At 39.9% G+C, this 25,344-nt stretch overlaps 2 protein-coding genes across 4 annotated transcripts in view; one reads left to right on the forward strand and one right to left on the reverse strand.

The window, feature by feature from the left end:
• The first annotated feature begins 946 nt into the window (after nucleotides 1-946).
• clockb (clock circadian regulator b) lies at nucleotides 947-20,011 on the forward strand. 3 transcript variants are annotated; one of them, XM_072669578.1, is made up of 22 exons: nucleotides 947-1,332; nucleotides 1,668-1,786; nucleotides 4,429-4,530; nucleotides 5,586-5,645; nucleotides 5,740-5,888; nucleotides 6,540-6,631; nucleotides 6,732-6,821; nucleotides 7,551-7,668; nucleotides 7,899-8,012; nucleotides 8,129-8,247; nucleotides 8,912-8,994; nucleotides 9,822-9,928; nucleotides 10,389-10,536; nucleotides 11,014-11,089; nucleotides 11,194-11,344; nucleotides 11,720-11,814; nucleotides 12,021-12,110; nucleotides 12,267-12,413; nucleotides 12,681-12,893; nucleotides 13,784-13,893; nucleotides 13,979-14,240; nucleotides 15,036-20,011. In XM_072669578.1, the coding sequence occupies exons 3-22, from the start codon at nucleotides 4,514-4,516 to the stop codon at nucleotides 15,276-15,278; spliced, it is 2,484 nt and encodes an 827-aa protein (XP_072525679.1). In that variant the 5' UTR covers nucleotides 947-1,332; nucleotides 1,668-1,786; nucleotides 4,429-4,513; the 3' UTR covers nucleotides 15,279-20,011. The 3 variants fall into 3 exon arrangements, with proteins under 3 accessions (XP_072525679.1, XP_072525682.1, XP_072525680.1); XM_072669581.1 differs by lacking the exon at nucleotides 15,036-20,011 and adding an exon at nucleotides 14,560-14,771; XM_072669579.1 differs by lacking the exon at nucleotides 1,668-1,786.
• Nucleotides 20,012-20,581: 570 nt separating this feature from the next.
• kitb (KIT proto-oncogene, receptor tyrosine kinase b) overlaps nucleotides 20,582-25,344 on the reverse strand; it is a 34,106-nt gene continuing 29,343 nt past the window's right edge. Inside the window, exons 20-21 of the mRNA XM_072669754.1 lie at nucleotides 25,161-25,266; nucleotides 20,582-23,307 (exon numbers count right to left, since the gene is read on the reverse strand). Of these exons, the coding sequence (XP_072525855.1) occupies nucleotides 23,125-23,307; nucleotides 25,161-25,266 (289 nt within the window). The 3' untranslated portion in view covers nucleotides 20,582-23,124. The remainder of the gene's footprint in view (nucleotides 23,308-25,160; nucleotides 25,267-25,344) is intronic.

Here is a 25,344-nt window from a genome sequence, read left to right on the forward strand (position 1 = left end):
GGCCGCTCCTGGCCGCTCCTCTGCGAGTTCATATGGAGCGTTTGTACCAAACCTTTAAACGCTGCTTAATTTTAAACATTATAAGTTGTAGAAAAACAACCGGTTTATCCAGTTATTGGGGTGAACAGCCAATGAGCTGATCAGCTCACCAGCCAATCAGCACACGGTAGCAAGAATGCTAGCAGAAATGCTAGCTAGTGTCTTTCTGAACCAGTTTTTAGTATTATAATTGCTTACAATTTTAATATAAAATGTGTTCATAATTTTAGCTGTTTAATAAATTGCGCTCGTGGGCGCCCTCTAGCGTTTGTAGCTAAATTCAGAATAATAGAAGAGAATGGCGGGCAGTAGAATAAATAGGGCTCCTCATAAACTGGTATTATCGCACTTCCAACTAACTAACTAAATATATATCATATATATCATATATAATATATATAATGTTAGTTAGTTATAACTATAATAATAAAATAATAATAATAATTATTATTATTTTAATCGGTATTAAATTACAAAATAATTTGGTACGTTCAGATAGATTCACTTTGACACATGAATCGGTTCGAGCGGTGTGTTATAGGAGGGCCTGGACAAAGAACCGATTCGTTCTTGAGCTGGACGTCGCTAATCTGGGGTCAGTGTAGCACTGGACTTAGCCCTGGCTAAACGTTTGCACGTCGCACTCCTCAAGTGACCTCCATGAGACTGTTTATTACACTCACTTAACTTGCATTCAATTACCTGCCAAACTTTGGACCCATAAAACTCCCTAAACATGTGACGTGTCTGTGTTACAGACGAAAGCTCGGTTAGCCATTTTCTTTCTTTATGTTTATGTTTTAGATTGAAACACATTAGACCCAGAACAAGCAGCGTGTTGGAGTTTTGCGTGTTGCTGAAGTCATAAAATATGCTATTTAAGTCAATTTGTTTGGTAGAAGCGCTGAATAGCATGGAAACCTGGACACCGAACCCCATGTTATCCTCATCCACGCCACGGCGCAGCGGGGCACTCGCGAAATAGTGCACCCCCCCAGAACCGGAATGCGCATGACCGCAACTCCTAAGCAACAGCGTACGAAGTAGGTTAGGCCCCGTGTTGTGTTTTTCTGCCTCCAGCTCTGGGTTTTGATAGTCTTTTGAGCGCTGGAGTGGACCGTAACCTATCGGCGAGACACGGCGAAGGAGGACGGGGTTGAAACGAAGACATTTTAGGAGCGGCCCGGCGGGAAGAGTCAACAGTCCGGCTCCAGCAAGGAGCTTCCGTAGCGAGTAGGCCCGTTGACCCACATTCAGCGTGTAGCGAGGGAGCTGCGACCCCTGTGAGCCTGTGTAAGTACGCTTGAGAGAGGGAGTGTGTGTGTGTGAGTGTGTGTGTGTGTCCGCCGAGGTCTTGTAGTTTTGGACATTTCTTGTTCATTTAACGGAACCGAGTCAGTTCAGCCGATAGCCTCGTGCAGTGCGCGAGACAGGGTAGCGCTAGCTAGCTATGAAGGAAGCCTCCGCCTGCTCGGCGCTGTGCGTGGATGGAGGTCGGGTTGAGCTGGTGGAGGTGGTGGTGGTGGTGGTGGTGGTGTTGAAGCTGAGCCGAGACAACACACTGCGCTGTGACTGTCCAGCACGTCCAAATGAACCCTAACACCCTTCCTCTCCTTCCGGTTATCCAGGCGCTTCCCCGTGTCCGAAAGCGCGGCTATGTGGCACCTCGCCCAAAGTGGTCAGTACTTGACCTTTCGGCACTGACCTCAGCTAACCTGGCGCTGCAGATTCACAGAAACGGCTCAAGGTGAGGGATCACAGCCCACCTACACCCACCAAAATAAACACATCAGTGCTGTGGTATGTTGAGGTGAAACGCCTTGGGTCACTCAGAGAGCTAGAGCAGAGGGCTATGGATGACAGGGTTGTGGGTTCGATACCCTGGGTTCTGTAAGCTGCCACTGTTGGGGCCCCTGAGTAAGGCCCTTCACCCTCTCTGCTGCCTGGACGGCACATCTCGGCATTATCTCGGGAGGTCATGCTGGTTTGATGATGCTGAGCTGCTGCGTTACAATATCTGCATCGCAGGACACTGCATTGTTATACAGTGCCACAGGACTCTTCTACTGAGGCAGACGCATTGTAGATTCTTATAGAAGTACAGTTGCATGCAGTTTGGGCATCCCTGGTCAAAATATTTTGCAGTCAATACCTAAGCGAGTAGAAGATGTCCTGAATTAATTACATTAATTTAATATTTTAAGTAGGGCAGGGCGATATGGCAAAATAGTACATCATGTTATTTTCAAACACATTTTCACGATGTGCGATATATTAATCACAATACATGAAATCAGACCAAATACATCTACATTAAATCTACTATTCAAGTACTCTCACATACTGAGTACAGTTTTCTTTTTCCTTCAACATCTCTTCGTCTAATTAAACCAGTGTAATTACACTGTTTATAATGAAATGCACAGTTGATCTGTGTTCTTTAAACATTTGCAATATCCTCCATATGCTTAGAAAAGCATTGTTGTGTATTGCGATAACAGAACTTAATAAATTATTATTATTATTAGTAAAGATTTCCATCTTTTACAGTTTCAAAAGGAAAAGACCCTGAAGCAAAGTTTGGGCACCCTGCATGGTCAGTTAACTTAAGTTCTTTTTTTGGGTTGCTTTTACCTACTGTACGATACAAAAGGCTTGCACGCACAACCACAGGTTTTCAGTGAAAGGTTGGGGGACTGTGAGGGCCATGGCAGAGCCTTTAAGAATTTGCTGGCAATCCATTAAATCTAGTCTACCCTACCTCACCAGTGAAATGTTGCCCATACCTGGCGGCAACACAGGCCTTTGCACCCATTCTGCACCCGTTCTTTTTGTTTTCTCCATACCTTTGCTTGTTGGGTCCAAATATGTCACTGTAACTTAGAACACAGGACTGGTTTCCAAAATGCATTAGGATTGTTAAAGGGTTTCCTGATGCTGAATTATGTGGTGATGATGCAGTAACGATTTTCCATGACTCAGTATGACATTTAGCAAGCACACAAACTGTTAACATCTATAACACTAAGAGAGAAACGTACACGCAACAATAAATACAGTATTACTTTTAGCACTTTAATTTGAAAGAGCTGATGGAGCAAAGAGAGATGTAAAAATCTGTACATAAAGGTTACAGATATAAACATCTGTACAGCTGTGCAAATAATCATAGTGTTATGTAGCAGTACTGTGTTGCAGTTAAACCTGGTTAGGTTCAGTGAAATTTGGAAGCTCAGTTCAGTTATAGATTAGGTTTATAGACTAAAGTGTGAGGTGTCCACTGTGGTTGAGGAGCGCTACTCTGGCGTGTTGTGCTGATTTTGATGGTACTCAGTCTTCTACCAGAGGGGAGTGTCTCGAAGAGGCGATGTCCAGGATGAGAGGGGTCAGCTGTAATTTTGCCAGCAAGCTCCGTCGCCCTTGTATAGCAGATCTTCTGAAGCGTTGGCAGATTACATCCATTGATCCTCTCTGCTGTCCTGATGATGCACTGGAGTTTTGCTCGTTCTTGGGAGGTGGAGGAACCAAACCAGATGGTTATAGATGATGTGAGGATGGACTTGATGATCGCTGTGTAGAACTGGATCATCAGGCTCTGCGGCAGGTTGAATTTCTTGAGCCGTTTCAAGAAAAATGTTCTTTGATGTGCTTTCTTGGATATGGAGACGGTGTTCCTCTCCCATTCATATTTGTACAGTTGCCGCTGCACAGTAGAATAGTTCACCACCACTCCAGATCCTGCTAAAGATCCCTTACTGAAGAGCCCTTGTTGTCAAGCAAACAGTTTGATTTGCCTTTATAGCAATCTAACAAGCAGCTACAAACAAACGGCTACCTAAAAATATATTGCTGTTTTCTTATAGCCACCTTCTGCTTTGTGCTACACAGCTGCTTGAAGGGCAGTGGCTGCTGATTGTTGTTCGCATCACCTCGTCTTTCCTATAGACGAATGCCCTATCCGACTAATTAGGGTCTGCGTCTACCTTGGAAGAAGTTCAAATCTCTTGGGGTCACCAAATATTTATGTTTGTCTCCTTTTCTTTTTCACCTTTGAACTGTGCAATACACAGAAATATGCTGATATGTCAACATATTCAGAGACACTTTCTTATTAGAGAATTGCTGACAGTTGTTCAGCTGCTCACACAGCTTGTATAACTACCATAGAGAGGGATGCTCTGGAGCAGCTGCACATGAGTAACCATGCACAATAAAGTGGGCTAAAGGGGAACTGTGTTCTGTGTTCTCATCATTGCATACCTAACAAAGTCTTCCCAGAATTTAGGCTCTCATAGCAACAGTGAAATACACTTGATTTCGGAAGGAAAAGAAAAAACAAGAAACAAAATGAAAGCTTGACGTTTGTGGTTTTCTTTTTTGTTTTTGCAGGCTCTCTGACACATGTTCTTCAAATGTCTTCCCGATGCTTCCCGAAGTGTTTTTTGCGCAGACTGACCCATGAAACATCATCACCATGAGCTCTATAGACAGGTATGTGTGACATGCAATCATGGGCCCACTCAGGTACTGTAGACAGCCACTGTTATTGGTCTCATATAGCGCTGGTCTTTGCATCATTTAATCTTTCACAGTAGCCCTAGAGTAAGTAGAGATGGCTATCAGGTATCGTTGTGAGGCTGACATCAGCAGAAAAACACAGAATGGGATCTCAGAGGGAGAAAAATAATAGATCCTGTAATTTGAATTAAGTCTAAAATAATAGAGCAGTTTTGAGTGTGGTAGCCTACTTTGTGAAGTGGTATGTTCAAAAATCTATGGGCTGCTATCTCTAATAGTTAGTCTAAATGTCATTTTGCACATTCGTTTTCTATAAAATATTTGTGCATAGTAGTGCGGCAGACAAATTAAATGAAGTACAAACAGACATTATACGCAAAACATGTTTTATCATGGAGTGAATTCCTGTCAGGCTTCTATACTCAGTACAAATTGCAGTGAAAGCGTGCAGCATCAGTTTCAGGATCATTGCCTGCACCTAATTTAGTAATGCTGGTGCTCAGTGTAGAGAGTAGTAGATCATGTCTGATTAAAACACAGTGCTGTACAATAGAGTTCTGAGTGGTTTGATTGAATTGTTTCATTCAGAGGAATATGCTTGGATGTTTTCTACTTGCTTTCTTTTAAGCACGTGTCTGCATGTGCACACAGTCTTATACTGGCGCTTTGTATGCCATAGTAAACGTCTACTTTAAGCTTGCACTTTCTGCGCTTTTCAGTCACATGTCTTCAGTCATAGCCTATTTATAACAGTATAGTTGAACTTTGCATTTTCTCTCTCTTTCTCTTCCTCATATTTTTAGTTTTGAGTTAAGCTTTATTTGTTGGTGTTAGATTGATCATGCTAAAGATTTAGTTGGGTAGAATAACATTCACACAGTGTTATTACATGTGAATTTACATTCAATATTTGTCTGCATTTATAATGTCTTCTGCCTCACATAGTTCTTGTAGGACTGTGAAGGTGATCACACATGCACAATATTTAAAGTTGGTGGTGTTTTCGTTTTTCAAAAAATTGGCCACAGGGATGATGGCAGCATTTTTGATGGTTTGATGGAGGAAGATGAACGGGATAAGGCCAAACGGTAAGAAAATCAGTTCTTGTATTTCCTCTAAAACACTGTGAGTGTTTGCATTTGATTTGCAATAAAGTGCTGACTTATATTTTGGCCTATTCAGAGTTTCTCGAAATAAATCAGAGAAGAGAAGGAGGGACCAGTTCAATGTCCTCATCAAAGAACTGGGCACCATGTTGCCTGGCAACACCCGCAAGATGGACAAGTCAACCATCCTGCAGAAAAGTATCGACTACCTGCACAAGCATAAAGGTAACCCACACACACACACACACGTGGTCCAATATGAACATTTTGTCCTATCTGTCTGTGACACACAAACTAAGATATGATTGTAATCCACAGTGCATTCTTGGTGTGTGTTGCACCTGGTTTTCAATGCATTAAAAAGAAATCTAAATGAGATCCTATTACTTTAAATTCACATGTTGTTGCATAGTGTAAACAGCCTCGGAGATGGAATTAAAGTGGAAGAGGCAAAACGGAGATATTGAGCAAACATCTCAGTCCTTAATTGTAGAACAATGAGAGCTCTGGGCTGGGTCTGTAAATCGATCCTGTATGTAGTAACTATGGAACACTGTTAAAATATGAGTGGAGAGCAGTGTTGTGGCGTAGGAGTCTCATATGGAGTGTAAAACAGAGAAATCTTCAAGTCAACTTCAGAATGACAGGAAATGAGAGAGCATTAGAGAGGCAATTGCTCCACCCAACCACGAAAAAAGCCACTATTACAATCATATCAGTTCAGACTATATAAAAATAGGTCACTAATACATCCATCCACTCTGTGATCCAAATCCATCCAAACCATGCTTTTGTGATCCGCTACCAATGTAAATTGCTGACCAAAGGAAACAAAATTTGCCCCATGACCAAAGCTGATGCGTGTAATTGTTTTAGAAATTGCAGCACAGTCAGAGTCAAACGAGATCAGACAGGACTGGAAACCCCCCTTTCTTAGCAACGAGGAGTTCACGCAGCTCATGTTGGAGGTGAGATTCACAGCTGTATGTGTGTTACGTTTTTAGACTGTGTGCAACCCACAATGATATGATGACAAAACATCAACATCCTCCTCTTTCTGTTTTCTAGGCACTGGATGGGTTCTTCCTGGCTATACTGACAGATGGGAACGTCATCTATGTCTCTGAAAGTGTCACGTCTTTGCTCGGGCACCTACCTGTAAGTGTGATTTTTCTCTGTGCCTGCATGCTCAAAGATACACATTTGCAAAGTAATCATGAGTTTGCAGTGCTATTGGGAGCTGAATAGGAAGAATGCTTGTTTTGTCTAAATTTGTTCTGTTCATGCATAGACCTTGCTGTTTAAGTAAATAATGTACTGTGGAGCTTTAAGGAAGTTGAGGGGCTTTTTGCTGGTATTCTAATAAAAAAAAAATCACTTGCGTGTCAAGTACTTGTAGTTTCTCAGATGTGGTGAGAAATGTTTTTGCTGTACAGTTGAATAGATACTAGGGAAGTGTGACTCTAGGGGTGGGTGATATGATCGGATATTTAAAGACAGTAAAGACAGTTTCACAATGCACAATTTTCATCGCTGTGAGTCTTAAAAACTGCCATTTGAAAACTCTCCCATACTTAGTACAGTGATTTATATTCAGAATCTGCTGCACTTCATCTAATTAAACAGGACTAATGATACTCTCTAATGAAATGTGCTGTTGGTCAGTTTTAAGTCCTGAAGATCTCCTTAATACGCTTGCTTGGATAATTCTAACTAATTTAATTTCATGTGACTGTTTTTATATTATGGAATTTATATTACAGATGGGTAATACTGAATTACTAGGTTATTCTATGGTATAATCTACAGAGCATTATGGGTATGGGTATGTGTATGTGAGGAAGTGGATAGTGTCAGTAACGCATACTGTCTGCCCATTGGTTTTAGTCAGACTTGGTGGATCAGAACCTGTTAAACTTCCTTCCTGTCGGAGAGCATGCAGACGTATACAAAGCTCTGTCTTCTCACCCAGAATGTGAGAACATCAGCCCGGAGTACCTTAAGAGTAAGTGCTGAAAACATCCAGCTTATTCACTGACTATTATGCCCATGTATGTGTAAATGTACTTATTTTCTATTTAATAGAAGTTGACGTTAGCATGTGCAAGTGTGTCCATCTGGAGCAGTTTCTTATTATATGAAAGGGCAATAGAAGAACTTTAAAAATGATTTTTAATTCCTCAAGAGTATGCATGTACTATGATGCTGAACTAATGTTCTTTTGTGATTTTTCAGCGAAAAACCAGCTGGAGTTCTGCTGTCATATGCTGAGAGGTTCGATGGACCCCAAAGAGCCTCCTGTGTACGAATATGTGAAATTCATCGGTAACTTCAAAGCACTTAGCAACAGTGAGTGGTTTTGTGTATTGAAGATGTGACTTAATTTCAGTGAATGTATTAAAAGTCTAGTTAACACCCAGGTAATAACCAGCCCCCTCTCTTTTTTTTTTTTTTTTCTCTTTCAGTGCCTCGTACAACCCGTAATGGCCTAGAAGGGGTACTTCAGAGGTCATTACGCCCCGCTTTTGATGACCAAGTGTGTTTTGTGGCAACTGTACGGCTAGCCAAGCCACAGTTTATCAAAGCAAGTTGCTCTGTTTTATTGTGTATTCTGTTCTACACGTCTTTAAAAGCACACACAGCTTGTCCACTCACTGTAGAGAAGTATTGCCAATAGAATAGGAGACTCTGGAGCAGATATGAACTAATGCCTTAATCTAGGTGCGGCCTAGAGTAGCATTTGCCTGTGAAGCAGTGGAACTGTGCTCTCTGGAATGATGGATGATGCTTCATCCAATACCTTTGGGTGTGGTGTGGTGATCATGCAACATCCTGAACTCACCAAAGCTCTTGTTGCTGAATGCAGTCAAATCCCCACATCAGTTACTACCAAAACAGCAGTATAAACTCAATGTCAGATGTCCTAAAACTTTGTTCTGTTTCCTACATGTATTCCAAAGTGCCCATTGTTTTGCTCTGAATACTTTTGGGTAGTATTGGATTGAGCATGATGACTAGTAAATGAGGTCATAGGCCTTAAAGTCATAGTTTGGTTCAGTCTTCAGTAAATTGAGTTGATTATTAGTGCTTTAGAGAGATGTTGACAGGTATGGAGCATTGATTACTGTTAATCTATAGAATGTCCACAGTGGATGTTTGATTGGCTTGTGTTGCTCATTGATTGACTGTCTGTGATCTGTTTAAAGAGTTCTCGCTTAACTCTATTGATTACCTTTCGTTGTCTGTAGGAGATGTGTACAGTGGAAGAGCCCAATGAAGAGTTTACTTCTCGGCACAGTCTAGAGTGGAAATTTCTTCTGTTGGACCACAGGTAAAAATCTTGCTGTATCCATTTTACACCCCGTCTCCTCTCTCCTCTCCTCCTCTTCCAAGTCGTTGTACTTCTACCAGGGGTTTAACATTACGTGTATTTATACCGAATCGTCAAGGTACAGGGGTCGCACTTTGGTGTGCACAGTCCCATAGGGACTACATGAAATGCTGTAACTTATAGGTATGTGATTAAAATTTATTAATGTTACGCAGAACCGCAAGTTCCACCCACTAACTGATTTACTGCACATCCAGTGCGCTCCTGTTAGAAGTAATCAGCTCAACACGCACAGCCACACGTGCAGGGGATGCATTGAGAAGTCGTGAACTCTGTAAATGGCGTGCTCAGAAACGATCCCATCTGTCTGCAGCAACTGATTATTACCCAGTAACACACCAGTGAAACCAACACTGACCGTAATGGTGACCTGACATGCTCAGTTTCTTAATAGCTTCATAGTATTAAGATCATCTTAAATGGCAGGGAGGGTTTTACTTGTGAGGCTCGCTTTATTATTTCACAATGATATTTAATTTGTGTTGTGGGAAATCCAGCCCTGAACAACACACATCAGAACAAGTTTAATCAAACCTCGTCTAAACATTAGTGAACTGTATTGATGTGTTGATTAGATCAGAGCTGAATACAGGTAAGACAAGTAAGGGTCATTGTCTTATTGTTTTATAAAAGAACAGGGTACTAAGTTAAAGTGAATACAAGTTGAACCGGGAAGTTTTGTATACTGTTACACCCCTAACCCTTCTAATACGTTTCAACATGCTTGTCATGCTGATATTTTCATTCTATTCCATTCACTCTTACAGAGCTCCTCCCATCATAGGCTATCTGCCCTTTGAGGTGCTGGGGACATCTGGATATGACTACTATCATGTAGATGATCTGGAGTCGCTGGCTAAATGCCATGAGCATTGTGAGTAATGCAACTGCTACGTGTGTGTGTTTGTGTGTTTTAGTTTGTGTGTTTGTGTGTCCTGAAAACACCCCATTAAAACCTTTTTGTCTTTTTAACACATTTAAAAATATGGACATCTTTCTTTTAACAATATTGAGAGATGCAGGTAATAAACTTATCCAAAGAACATTTGTAAAATGTTAATAGAAATGCAGATTTCTTGAGAAGAAAAAGTTAGGACGCCCCTACATTTGCTACTACATTAAATGCAGCTGCAACCAATTAGAACACTGTTTATTATTTGCAAATAAAAAAGGGTGATTATTAAATGAGTACAAATGATTGCTGTAATCAGAAAATCTGATGCCTACCATATACATTTTCTATGGGAAATCAATATACATTTACAGTTGTTACAGTATAATTTTGTGCTGTTTACACAAAGGTTAATGGAATTTCACTGTCTGTCTCTCTGCAGTGATGCAGTTTGGGAAAGGAAAGTCTTGTTATTATCGGTTCCTCACAAAAGGCCAGCAGTGGATCTGGCTCCAGACTCACTACTACATTACCTACCATCAGTGGAACTCACGACCTGAGTTCATCGTCTGCACACACACTGTTGTCAGGTAAATTTTGCACACAACCAAAAGATATATACAGAAATCCTGTCTCTGTGTGTGTGGGACCCATGATATTAGAAGAAACCATAAGTGAGCAGGTGTCCCAAAACATTTGTCCATGCAGTATACCACCTGTAACTTGCAACAGATTTAATTTTTAAATTACATCATCATGTATATATTTTTACCTTTCTTGATTTGTATCCATTATCATTAATAATAATCATTAAACATAATTGGTAATGATAATCAAGTTTTCTAATGCAGTATCTGTACATGTTAGACATGTTGAGTCAGGTGGCTTTTCAAAACTAGTTTTGGTGTTTGGTCTGTGAATGGTTAGGTGGAAGTTTTCTTTTCTGTTGGACCCAAAGTATTGAGTTATGTGGTAGCTAAAATTATGTGCTTTTGAATTTTCCATAGCTTCCATAATATGTCAACAAAGTCTAGTCCTCTATCACTTTCCTTCCTTTCTTATGGCAGTTACGCTGAAGTGCGAGCAGAGCAGAGAAGGGAGATGGGAATTGAGGAGTCTCCTCCTGAGCTTATAGCAGACAAGGTAAGAAACCTCTAAAACTCAGACCTCTGGCCATACACAATGCACACATTGTGAGAACGCTTCACTGTACAGATTTTAAAGTGTATTTCTTTTTCTCTGTTTAGCAGTCACAGGACTCTGGCTTAGAGTCTCAATTAAATACTTCCAGCCTGAAGGAAGCGCTGGAACGTTTTGATCACAGCCGCACACCATCCACCTCCTCGCGGAGCTCCCGCAAGTCCTCACACACAGCGGTGTCTGACAGCACGTGTACCTGTAAGCCTTGCTCTTCTACACATTTGCACAGTGGTGGGATGACTTGTCCCAAGTCTTTTATACACGAAGCAAATTTGACTCTAAGGCCTTTTTTGTTTTAGTACTTACAAAATGTATGCTATAAGAAGTAAGACCTAGCCCCTGTCAGAAGGTTAAAGCCATAAGCATCTGTTAAAATAAAGAACTCCTTAATAATAAACTCTTAAAGTTTTTACATCATATCAACAACAAAAATTGAAGTTCTTGAATAGCTGTCTTGGTCACTAGAGGACACATATCCTCATGTCCACTTTAATAATGACTCACCCGTATGAATAAAAAGTGGTCATTTTATCTGCACTTTGATGACTCACCAGTGTCTTCTCTGTGCCTCAGCCACTCCCTCCAAGCTGCAGATGGATGTGAGCACTCCTCCTCGCCCCGCCACTGTTGACATGACGTCACAGCGGTCCGCTTCAGTCAGTGGCCAGGTAAGAATCACTGATCTGGGTGACGTTTTTATTGCAATCCAGAAATGGGGACAAAGTCTTTTCATAGAATATGGTGTTCTCTGTAAATCTTGCTGTAAATGTTTCCAAAGGTAGAACAAATGTATTTCCCTGGACCACTACTATGTCAGGGGGTTTCAAAATATGTTTTCTAACACGAAGCAACAACATTTTTGCTTGTTTAACAGACTGCAAGTTCTCAGAATACTACACAGAATGCATCTCCTGCTAAAGTCAACCACCAACAACAGCAGCAGCAGCTTCAACCCAGTGCACAGGTGAGAAAGAACCTAATTGTTCTTCTCTCTGGCTTTCTGCCTCACTAAGTTTAATTTTAAGTAATTGTTATACCTACCTTTGCTGTAAAATACACAGTGATGTGTAGTTCCAGTGGATGCCTCTAGGTTAAGTCTTTGCTTATCTCTGTGTGGCAGCATTCTGCACAGTTGAATGCCATGCAGCATTTGAAGGAGCAGCTGGAGCAGAGGACGCGGATGATTGAAGCTAACATTAAGAAGCAGCAGGAAGAACTGAAGCAGATACACGAGCAGCTACAGAAGGTTCAGGGCCAAGGACTTCAGGTATTGCGGCACCTAAAATCGTAACAATGCAACATCCCGTCTCGAAGGAGATCAGTGCTGTTTTACCTTGCTTTCAGAAATATTTGATAACTTGATTTTTTTACTATTTTTGATTACTTGATTGTAACTGTAAAACATGATGTATGCTCAGATCACCCATGTAATATGAATTGCTCTTGGACTAAAAGTGACCTTTATGCTCTCTTCTTAATGTGAATGTCAGCTTGGACACTGTAGTAACATCAGTATGACTCTTGGTTTTTCTAGATGTTCCTGCCGCAGTCAGGGAATGGAGTAAATGTGCAGGTGCCTCAAGTGGGTGGAGCGTCAGTGTTAGGTGCGGGATCACAAGCTGGTGTTGTGGCAATTCAAGGCCAGAATGTCACAAGCTCAGCCCACAGTGGAACCCAGCACAACCTTCCCCAACAGCAGGCTCCAGCTTTTCAGCAACAGAATCAACAAGGCTCTGCCATGACACAGGTTAGACACACCAAGCATGGCTTTACATGATGAAAGTAGCAGTGTGCGAGCTGCATGAAATTATATTTAGTATTTCCCCTAAGAAGGAGGCAATACAAATGACCTGTGGGGGGACCTATGCTGCAGACCCTGTGATCGGAAGTCAGAGCGATTTGTAATTAGCCTTGTTCTCACTGGATAAGTACAATGGCCCTTCCTCTTCTCCCATCACTCTGCACTATGCTGGCCAGTGCTGACCTTTCAAAACTGGCAGTTGGTGTTCTCCTCCAAGCGTGTGTAGCTGTCTAATGATGATGTTTTAAGGGGAAATGCGTGCGAATCTACTGGATCTGGTAATCATCGTGTAATGGGTGGAGTTTCAGGAAATGAACAATATTCTTTGGAACTGTCCTCTTGATTAAGCAACTAAAGTAGCTCAATGGACATTCATTGTAGCATAAACAATGCCTACAGCGTGATGGACTGATGAACTGAATAAACACTCATGAATGTTTTGAATTAAACTGTTGTAGTTTTCTAAACTATTTTGAATAGTTGTTATCACTCCATATTCATAAGGATAAAGAGAGAGCAAATAGGGAATGGATGCTTCAGACTTGGGAGAATAGACCGTTTTATTATAATTTTTTTTTTTTTTACAAAAGTCAATAAAGGTCCATATCCCAACTCTGAGGTACTCAAGTGATCTAATGCTTTTCCGTTGTCTGTCTTTGACATTTGCACAATTGCTGTTCAGAGAATCCATTAAAGATGACATCATAACATTTGTCTATCCTCTTTGCCCTTGATATCACGTCATTATGGTAATTGTATTGAGCTGAATCAGCATTTTGAGACCATTTGTTTTTTTTTGTTTTTTAACTTCTGGACTGCTTTTCTGTCTGTACTAGAGGGGTCCAGTGTATAACACAATGATGATCAGTCAGCCTGGCAATGCCAATGTGGTGCAGATACCCAGCACCCTGTCACAGAGTGTCAATCAAGGAGCTTCCATTAACAGGTACACACATACACAAATGTATTTCTTCCCCTTATACAAATCTCACTAGTCTCTTTCTCTTACAGTACATTTCTTATGTCCTCAGGTTTCCCGCAGGACAGCAGTTGGTCACAAAGTTAGTGACCGCACCAATGGCCTGTGGCGCAGTAATGGTCCCTACAACAATGTTTATGGGCCAAGTTGTGACTGCGTACAGCCCGTTTGCACAGCAGCAGGGACAGACTCAGGCCATAGCCCTGCAGCCACAGACAGCCGCACAGTCAGACTCGCAAACACAAGCACCTGCAGTGCAGACAATTCAACAGCAGGGGGCCACGCAGCCACAGCAACAGCAGCAGTTTCTACAGGTATCATATTACTCACATAATGATGTGCAAAGATACACATAAGAAGATGCACAGTTACACACTACTATATAACTAGCTTTAATAAATAGATGCTTATAACTAACGGAAAATGTATAAACAAACGCAACATTCACCAATCTGCCATAACATTAGTACAAGTATCTAATATTGAGCTCCAGAAGGTATGACTTCTGAAGGTATCATGTGGCATCTGGCACCAAGACTAATGTTAGCAGCAGGTAATTTATGGCCTGTTCGCTGTAAGATGGGATCACATCAGTGAGTCTTAGGTGCCCATAACCCAGTCGCTGTTTTGCAGGTTGTCCTTTCTTGAGACACTTTGGTAGTTACTGACCACTGCATACCAGAAAAATCCAACAAGACCTGCCTGATGCTTTGGAGATGCTCTGAGCCAGTTGTGAAGATCTCACAGTTTGGTTGTTGTCAAAGTTGTTCAGATTCTTATGCTTTTACCGTTTTCCCTGCACATCACGTTCCAGAACTAACTGTTCACTTGCTGCCTAATATATCCACTGAAAGACAAAGTAAAAGAAACACTGATTATCCTTATCTACTGTGGCATCTGTCAAGAGACCTCTTGACAGATGCCACAGTAGATAAGGATAATCAGTGTTTCTTTTACTTTGTCTTTCAGTGGTTTTAATGTTATGGCTGATTGTTGCACATAAAAACACTACTTATTATATTAATATTTGTATTTACTGTAATGTTAGTCTTTTTACTGAACAAGCACACGTCTTAAATTAAATGCCTGTATATTTTTATTTTCTATAGGGCACCCGGATTCTCCATGGCAACCAGTCTACACAGCTGATTCTACAGGCTTTTCCTATTCAGCAGCAGGGTCCGTTCACCACAACACAGCAACAGCAACAACGTCAACAACCACAACAGCAACAACAACCGCAGCAGCAGCAGCAACGGCCTCAACAGCAGCAACTGAAACCTCACACTCAAAAACAACAGAAGGCCCCTACGTCCCACCGGACTGACAACTCTAGTACTCAGTCGCAGTGACGGAGATGTACTTCGTGGCCCTTGGTGCTCTTGTGTTTGTTTTTATATATATATATATATATATATATATATATATATATATATATATATATATATATATATATATATATATATATAAAAAACAGTATTAACATTGACATCACTGGCAAGCTCTTTCTGCCCTGGCAACAACAAAGTCCTCTCTTCCTTTTGGCGATGCCTGTGGGTCAGGTAACAGAAACCTCTTGGAATCATTGCTCCGGCAACAGCGTGGAATCTGACGCTGCCAGGTGGTTCTCATAGCAACCAGTCAGGACTCCAAACATTTCACCGCAATAACAAGTAGCACCCTTCAAACCAAGGTTGTGTGTGGGTTTTTTTTGTTTGTTTGTTTGATTGGTTGTTTTGTTGTTTTTTGTAATTTATTTAAGCTGCAACATTCAGGAGTGTAGTTCTTGTGTGATCTTGGATGAAAGGAAAACTGTCTTATCCGAGATCTCAATCTTTACTACCTGTACAGATTCGTGTACCATACCATGTAAATATCCAGGCGTAAAGGAACAAAATAAGGAAGTGATTATTTTATACTCTGCATGAAAAGTATAAGCTTTCACTTGTAGTTCTGGTTTTAGGATTTCTATGTCTTAGTTCAGAAAGATTCAGAGTTTTAATGTAGCTTTTTTTTGTATGTTTCCCCTGAATATTAGATGCTCAGATACTAGTGTTGATTTGGGGTTCCAAATAGACTTCCATTAAGTTTTCAACCAGAATAGCTTGCAAATGTCTTCCTTGCTTTGGAAGTCTTCTTTTTAAACATTTAACATAGAAGGGGGAAAGTGTTACATGTAGGCCGACGTATTCCCCCCGTATCTTTTTAAGTGCCAACAATCAGTCATTTGATAATAACCTTTATTTTATTTCCCCTGAACAAAGGTGTTCATACGATTTAAGTATAAAGATATGTCCCTGGGTATGCATAGGTATTTTTTATTTTTTTTAAAGTGGTGTTTTCTGAAAAGAAACCCCCCCCCCCCCCCCCCCGTTTTGTAGCACTTATTGTGTTTGCACACACTAAAATGGCCCTTGCTTGTGATTGTGATTAGTGTTCTTTGACGGACTGAGGGAATGAGCTGTCTTTTGTGTATATGTGAGGTAAAGAGAGGCAGGGTTGTGAATGTTTGTGTGTATGCGTGCACACGTTAAATGCATAGCCAATATGCAGCTATTTTTTTATTTTTCTGATTTGGGGGGAAAAAAAAACACAAAAGTGTTTTAACTCTCTATAACTTCCCTATTGGTTGTGGGAATTATGCAAGAGGCCAGGGTAATCCATAACCTATACAGTGAGAGACGGAAAGCTTCAGAAAACGAATATGTGATTGTATTTCTTGATCCAATCAAGTCTTCAAAAATATAGTCATTTTGAAAATGCATCGACATTCAAAACTCTCAAATGCAAGTTACGTGTGCATGGTGCTTTCCTTGTTTGTTTGTGTGTGACTGTCTCGATGGATGGATGGGTACGATTTGTCTTCACAAAGTGTGTGCTGCGTTATTAAAAGTGCGTAACTGTTCCCTGACAAACTGATGTCTTGGCAAATGAAAACTTCTTAAATCTAGTTGATGCACCTAATATTTCTCGCTCCAGTATGTTATGATTATTCATCTTACTATGATTTTATCTGTGTAGAGCTCCAGTGAGCTCCACTGATGCTACGTTAGCGGGAGTTTAAAAAAAAAAAAAGTGGTTTCAAGTTCACGTTTCTGGGAGAGCACGTACTAGGGTTTCCCAGTGCTGTATCACGTGTCAGCAGTGGCAGATACACGTACATGAAACACGTTGGATATCCACAGTTTCCCTGTCTGTGCATCGCTTAGAAATTATTCTAATCTGATTATCAGATAATTCTGCTTGTTTCAATCTGTAATGCTTTTAAACAAGTAAAACAACCTGACATTAGGAGAAGATGGTTTCTCTACATCAACTTAAAGTTGAATAATCTTAAATATTACGTAGTGTAGCTGTCTCTCTCACTCAAACTTCATCTTCAAATTGTCAACTATACAGCAGAAGGCAGAAACCTTAACTTTCAATGGATGTCAACATTCAGAGATTGTATTCCAGTTAATTTGAAGCATATTGGTCCAATTATAATGAAATTCTGACACAGTATAGATTCAGATTTTGTCAAAAAAATGAAAAACAGCAAACGTTGTTTTTGTGTGACGGAGAGGAAATATATAAACACAGACTTGATTTTAAGATGATTTCATTTGCCAATTTTGTGTAGCGTAGCGCTGTAGAGGCTGCATATATAAACCCGGGCGACAACCAATCAGTTCTTGCGTTGCAGTAATTTAGCATTCTAGAATGCTCCCCGCTGACTAGCTGTATACCTCAGAAATCCATAATATTGAGTAGGTTTTCTAAAAGAAATCCAAAGCAACTTTATTTTCATATTTAGAAAAGACTAGTGCAAAGCTGTGTATAGACCGTTAACACTGTCATGTGAAAATGTATGCGTTGTGAACTGTAGTAGAACTGATTACCCAGTGTGTGGATTTCAGGACTTCCAACCAAGGCTACGTTCACATCACAGGGCTGAATTTGTGGCACAAATCCAGTATTTATAATCTGCTCTTTTTCAATCAGATCTGAGCTGCTCTCTTTATGTGGTCCTAGATTGGATATACATATTTAATCCATGGGCTTGTGACTTGAATGAGAGCAGTCAGATATACTTTATTTTATTTTATTTTTTATAGGTTTTATTTGTTTATAAATTAACCTCCCCTTCTTTTATCTTCCACTGTGCATGAATCGTCATTTAAGTGTTCATGTGACACCAACATTTAACTTGACGTTAGTGCCAGTAAATGTTGCAAGGGTGAGAAGCATGGACCTTTTCTGTACATCTTGCTCTAATCATGAACAGAAAAGATCAGTTTAGAGCGAATTAGTTTCACCTGAAGTTGTTTACACTATGTATTAACATGCATTTCATGTCTAGACCATAAATCTGGGGCCAGATTCTGTTTACACTTCACTAACTTGTCCCCTTCAACCAGATAAGGTCTGATTTTTTCTTTCCTGCATTACAAACACAGTTTTACTTGTGGTAACCAGTGTTAGTTTTTTTTGTTTGTTTCCTCCGGATGTATTATGTGTTGTAAAAAAAAAAAAAAAAAAAAATGGAAGAAATTGTTTGAAATGGACAACAAGTCATCTGCATCAATGGACAGTTAGGTTCTCACCACTCAGCATCAGCAGTTACAGATATAGATTTATGAAGACGAAATCGAGACTTGACTTTTAGGCTAAATGGATAATGGTTGAAGTGCTGACAGTGGGCTATTAAAGCAACCCTATGTAACATTTTTACCTTAAATTTTCAGATTAAAAGGCATTGTAATGGGGAGTTTAGCATTGCTGAGAAGTTCACATGCTTTTCACTTTCAGTGACTGCTCTGTAAAAGGGACAAGCTGAGAGAGTGGCGGCTGTGGTGGCTCAAAGTGCGATTTACACTTCCTGTCTGTTGAGGGAAGGCCTTGGAGCAAGGAATTCTAATTCTCCATAGTGTTGCTTTAACAGCTGATTAATGGAATAATCCAGTTTTTTACAGTAAAACATTTATTTATGCTTTAAGCTGTTTAAAGTGATATTTGTCCTGTAAAATTCAGTCAATCAATCACTTCTGGCAGTCGTCCTCTTTGAAGCATCATTCTTGCATTGCATTATCCAGTGACCGATCCGATCATGATCCAATCCCAGCTTTGTTTATGCCTTTCCGTTTCTCGCAACAAAGTGAAATCTGAACGTGATCCGATCACCGGAAGTGCTTGTTGATGCTTGTGACGTTACTGATGTGGATGTGCGCATGCAGCAACAAGGCATGTGATGTGAACGTAGCCTAAGAACCTGCAGCTGATTAGCATCTTTCCTTTACTGTGATCCCATCTGCTACTTCGTTGCTTCCATACAGCCAGGCACCCACAACCTGCTGCGATGTTCTGTTTTTCTTATATGTTCACAGCGGTCAGTTTTGTGGCCATATCAAGTAAGTCTTAACCAAACAACATTAAAGCATGGCTGCCTCAGGTGCTGTTCATTCTGTCCAGCAGATCTTGGTTTATCTGTTGTGTTTATGCGTTGTATTATCTAACCACCAAAGATGTTTTGTGGAATTTGACACATTTGAACACACTCTGATGTACATGTTTGTGGTGCTGCATCCAACTTTCCCCCTTTCCCCCCCCCAGCAGAAGAGGCCCATACAGCATGGAGCATATTCCAGTGTTTGTAGAGGTGAATAAGATGTTTTAAGAGAAGTTTGTTTGTTTGTTTTTTTGGGTACAGTGATCCATGATACACTCTCCTGTCAACACGAGAATTAAAAGTTAGAGAAAGAAAACAACATTTTAAATATGTTCCAATACACCAAAATGAGCTGAACTGTGTACTGTAGTTCACCCCCCCCTCCATTCCTCCCAATTTGCATCACATGGCTGTTCGAAGAGAAGTTTTCTTTTTCGTTTGCGATATCAGCATCTGAAATCAGAAGTGTAAACTCATGCCTCACTTAATCACTGTGAATTTCTCAGTAACCTGAAAGCATCAGTTCACAGATCATGTCTCGGTTAATGGTGTTCTGGTTTTGTACGTGTACGTTCTGTCACTTTGCCAATAAGTGATCCTCGCCTCCCCTCTTGGTAACATTCAATCAGACAAATAAAACAGACAATGTATGACTTCTTTTTTTGTTGACAACCCTTCATGGTGGTGCTAGTAGCTACGTTTCCATTGACTTTTTGAACAAATTACAAATTATAGTCAAACAAAAAAGGTCAATTATGGAAAATATTTGAATATCTTAAAAATTACTCAAACATCAAACTCAAAAGTTAAGGCTTGTTTATAAAAATAGTAGTAGTAGAAGTAGTTTCCAGCTTCTGTGTTTTGGCTTCCCAATATTTTAAACTACTGATAAATAAGCTTTGAGGTTTTACCTTTAGTGTTATTTTTCGGTCAGTGCTAGAGTTAAACAGTATACAGTAGCCATAGATTATAAGATTAAATACACCTGTATTTAAAAACCTTATTTTTGATCTGACTAAATTAACAACCCTTTTTGTCATTAAGTCTTTTGAATGAAAACGTAGCTACAGATATATATATATATATATATATATATCTATCTATATATATATATATATATATATATATATATATATATATATATATATATCTATATATATATCTATATATATATATAGGCTACATGGTGTGCAATTATTAAATGTCTTGAATTTATGTTCACTCATTTCAACATTTTATTGTCAACCACTCTGTATCAAAACGTCTCACTTAAAGCTTTTAAAAAAAAAAAAGTATGTACAGAATTGAGTCCCTCTCGTTTTAACATTACAGTCTGACACTCAAAAAAATAGTTCTATTCTCAAGGACTTACAAATCAAAATCTTCTACACCATCCAAACATTTCATGACCCCTTTCTTTTTGTTTTTTTGCTCTTTTAAATTTTTCATGTAGCTGCATTTTTTTTTTCCTTTCTTTTTCTACAAATAAGCGCTACCATATATGCTAACATGCAACACACATAAAACAGTCATCAGATTTTTGCGTAGCTGATCGAGTTCATACATACTTCGTCTTTAGGAACCATATGCAGGCAACATATTTCTGAACTGCCTAAAACATCAAATGTAAAACAGTCAGTAACACATACGCAGGATATGTTTAGTCCCCGTAAACAAAGTGTGCATGAAACCTGAAATTCAAAAATTCTTAAAGAAATAGATTCAATAATGTTAACATTCCTACTAATGATTCAAAGACCAGACTAGCCTTAAATTTTACAGAGGAATTAAAACAATTATGTTATCAGAGGCATTTAGAGTGGTTTGGTATGAAGTGCAAATACAGCCATTTTATTTACTATCCAAAACCACCAGTGAACCTTAAGTTTAAGCTCAGAAGAGCTTTTAGAGGCATTTAACTCTTCAGACGTCTGGTTCTGATTACCACAATTCTGCAAGTATCTCTAGAACTGAAGCATTCCTCACAAAACCACTCTGAATGTTTTTTTGTTTTTTTTGTTTTTTTTACAGTTTAACTGTTATTGAGAAAAGTCTGAAATTCTTCTTTAACTGTGTTGTACACTTGTAGGAAAATGTAAATCAACCATTTGAACCCTGGATTTATGCATTGATTGCTAAGAAAATGTGGTCGTATTGTTCTCAATCACAATTATAGGGAAACACAACTTGGCTAAACTAGTGAAGCACACAGTTGCACTCATGTCTTTTATTGAGTGAGTAAACATCCACAGTGCAGGCTAGAAAAAGTAAGTGAACCTCTGAGTTAATGCTTTCCCCAGGAGCTAATTGGCAAAGGTATTTCAGCTAAGCAGATGATGTTGGAAGTGTAGGGTTCACAGGTGTTTTGCCAATAAAATAAAGGCACACAAAGCCTGCTCACTGACAAATCTACAAATCTTACTAATCACGAAACCTTGATGACAGCTTGAACTTTCAGAAGAACTTTCATGAAGCTAGAAGGCGTTGCTAAAGACCTGGGTGTACATCAATCCACAAATAAGGCAAATTCTGGACGGTTGCTCTCCTGAGGAGGTGTGTCCTGTTAAGATTACTCCAAATGCACAACTAGCAATCTTGAAAGAGGTGGAAAGATCCTCGGGATAACAACAAAAGACCTCCAAAACAAACAGCAAAAAACTTTAGCTACTATTAGAAAAAACTCTGAACAACACAGCAACACCTTTGTAGTTTGGGGATGCTTTGCTGAAGATGCAACGAGACCCAAAGCAAATAAACCAAAGATAAACTAAGATTTGGGTCAAAGTCCCGACCTTAACCCTTTCGAGATGCTGTGATGGGAACTGATTTACGGGGGGAAAGGGTCAAAATTCTCCAAAATCCTCAATGTGGTGCAAAACTTATTTACAGCTACAGAAAAACATTTGGGGCCGGTGACTGCTACTAACGGGGGTCTGCAAGTTATTATATGTAAGGTTTCCACTTACTTTTTCTAGCCTGCACTGGGCATGGTTTCTTAATGCGTTCAATTAAAGACATAAGCAGTACAGAAATGTTTGTGTGTAATAAGTTTAGTTAGATTGAAAGATCAGACCACTGATCAGACCGTTGTATTAGCAATCAATGCAGAAATCCAGCTAATTCCAAAGGGTTCACTTCTATTATCTTGCAACTGTAATTTATACAGATAAAACAATAACGATTCCTCTGTGAAATTACTGAAATGCATGATCAGTCGGTAGCTGCAAAAAAAAGTAATAGATTTTCTAATTACATGACAATGTCATCACTAGAGTTGGTTATTAATCTCAATAATCCTCAGTTAATGCATGTTGTAATGATGTTCGCCTAATGGTCATCTATCTGATGCTAGTACACTAAGTATCAGTTAATGGGCAGACTCTTTAAGATACTGTCAACTCAGCTCTCTGAGCGCTTAGAACACTGCATGGATCAATACAGTCAAGCGGTGCTCAGCTGCGTTTAGATACATAGCAGCAGTCAGGCTGGACAGACAGGATGGCCATGCAAGGCTAAGACTGAGTGTGTTGAACCAACACAGAAGGTGGATAAATGAACTCTTCTTAAAAGAAGAAAAAAGGAACCGCATGTGGACTAGAACTAATTCTACCACAGTGGAAAGGAAAGGCTTGTGTATACGGAACGAAAGGCTGATGGGTTCGTTCTGGCTAAAACCGAAAGAAGAAAAGCCAGAGGAGCTGAGCTGTGCACTATATGTATGTGTACGTATGAGGTGCTAATCTGAAGTGCTGAGCAAGGCCAAACGGTTCTTAGCAGGTCTCGTGTTCCAGAAAGACATCGTTGGATGGGGGCAGCAGAGGCTCGGTGGGCGCCGTGGTGCTGCTCACTGAACTCAGCCGCTGAGACTGCGCTCTTTGAAGGCTTGAAGGATCGCCGGCGTCGCCGCTGCTGCTGTTGCTGCTGTTGCTTTCATAGCTGAGGTTCAGGTAAACCTGTTGGATCCAAGAAATCGAGTTTGTAACATGCTTAAAGAAACCATTTCAGCATCCAGCTGGTTCTTTGAGTTGTCACGGCTCCATATAGAGCCTTTACTAAAGAAACCTCTACCTAAGAGTGTAGGGCTGGGATATATGTTTTTCATCAGCTAAATATTTTTCTAATATAATTAAGTACACTATATGTGCAAATGTTTGTGGACACCCCTTTTAATGAATGTATGTAGCTACTTTAGGTTGCACTCATTGCTGACACAGGTGTGCAAATGCACACACACACAGCTTGTCTAGTCCCTGTAGAGAAATACTGCTAATAGAACAGGACTCTCTGGAGCAGGTAGTTATGAACCTCTTGGCACCACACTAATAGCATGTGTGAGCTAGAGGAGTAAGAAGCCCCCCAGCATTGAGCTGTGGAGCAGTGGAACCGTGTCCTCTGGAATGATGGATGGTGCTCCATCTAGTACTTTTGGCATAAGCTGGAGAGTTGGGCATGAGGTCGGGTGGTGATCATCCAACATCCTGACCTCGCTAATTCTCTTGTCGGCGAATGCTATCAAATTGCCTCACAGCAATGTGCGATCCTCTGGACATTAGAGAAAGTTACTCCAACAAAAGCAGGATCAACCCCTTCCACTTAATTTTGGAAGAAACAAAAAATAAGCAGGTGTCCCAAAACCTTTGTCCAAACAGTGTATTTCATATATATATATATATTTTTTTTTTTTTAAATTTTTTTATTATTATTATTATTATTATGTTTTTTTTTTTATTATGTTATTACTTGTGTTACTACTTGAGGACTATCAGCCCGGTTAACTCTGACAACAATGTGTAAAATGGTCCAATCAGAACAAGCTATGTAAAGTTAACATGCACTCTTAAAAATCACACAGAAAAGACACTTTGCTTCCATAAAGAACCATGTTTGTAATTAAGACATGAGTGTGAGAACCTTTACATCCAGTGAAGGTTCTTTAGACCTTTAAAAGCTCTGACTTGTTGAGGCATGGACTCCACAAGACATTATTACTAAGCCAGCATTAACAGCAGTTTGTGCTTCAGTAGCTCTTCTGTGGGAACAGACCAGGCAGCCTAGACTTCATATCCCACTGAGCCTTGGGCGCCCATGACCCTGATGCCAGCTGTCCTTGCTTGAACTACTTTTGGTAGGTACTGCCCACTGCATACCAGAAAAACCCCACAAGATCTGCCTGATGTTTTGGAGACGCTCTGACCCAGTCGTCTAGCCATCACCGCCTGGCCCTTGTAGGGTGGATCAGATTTTTACACTTTCTTTTTTTTCCCAATACATCACCTTCAAGAACAGGTGCCACTGGAACCAGATCATCGATGTTATTCACTTTACTTCAGTGGTTTTAAGCTATATTTATGTTTTGTGTTTAAAGTAGCAGTTGCGTAGCTGAGAGCACAGTGGATCAGACTCATAAACCAGTAATTGCTTTATAAATCTGCTTATTGTTAGCTGGCTTAGGACATGTGGCCTCTTGTGGCTTTTTGCTTTTATTTTACGGTGAAATCATTTATGCATTTAGTCTTGTGATGCTATTCCACATGCTGAAAAGGATTTTATAAGCACAACTGTTTAGGAAAGTGATATGAGGTCTATTTCTACATCACCTACTTCTTCACTTTTTATAACTACTACATTATACAATTCCTATCAGTTTCATAGGCCCTAAAACAGAACCCAGGGGTACTCTGCATGATATGCTAAATATAAAAAATAACAATGGTTTAAAAAGGGGTTAATAACTGAATAATACAAGTAATGTTCAGAAGGGGTTTAATAGTTCAGCTCTCTGAACTGTTCAGTATGCAACACTTACATGTTTGGTGGTTTCTGACAGCAGCATTTCTGTTCTCTCCACAAGCTTCTTAAAGGTTGGTCTCTTCAGAGGGTCAGCACTCCAGCACCATCGCATTACCTCATAGCTAGTAATGAGCAACCACAGACACACACATACATAAATGAGAGTTACACTCTATACACTATGCACCGATTAGCCAAAA

The sequence above is a fragment of the Salminus brasiliensis genome, chromosome 24 (assembly GCF_030463535.1).
Source record: "Salminus brasiliensis chromosome 24, fSalBra1.hap2, whole genome shotgun sequence".
NCBI classification, from domain to species: domain Eukaryota; kingdom Metazoa; phylum Chordata; class Actinopteri; order Characiformes; family Bryconidae; genus Salminus; species Salminus brasiliensis.

Bases quoted from the DNA above. Each gene is read 5' to 3' on its own strand.
- clockb (XM_072669578.1), top strand. The intron at 8,013-8,128 runs GTGAGTGGTTTT...TTTCTCTTTCAG, and splicing joins CTTCAAAGCACTTAGCAACA to TGCCTCGTACAACCCGTAAT. The intron at 12,111-12,266 runs GTGAGAAAGAAC...TCTGTGTGGCAG, and splicing joins AGCTTCAACCCAGTGCACAG to CATTCTGCACAGTTGAATGC.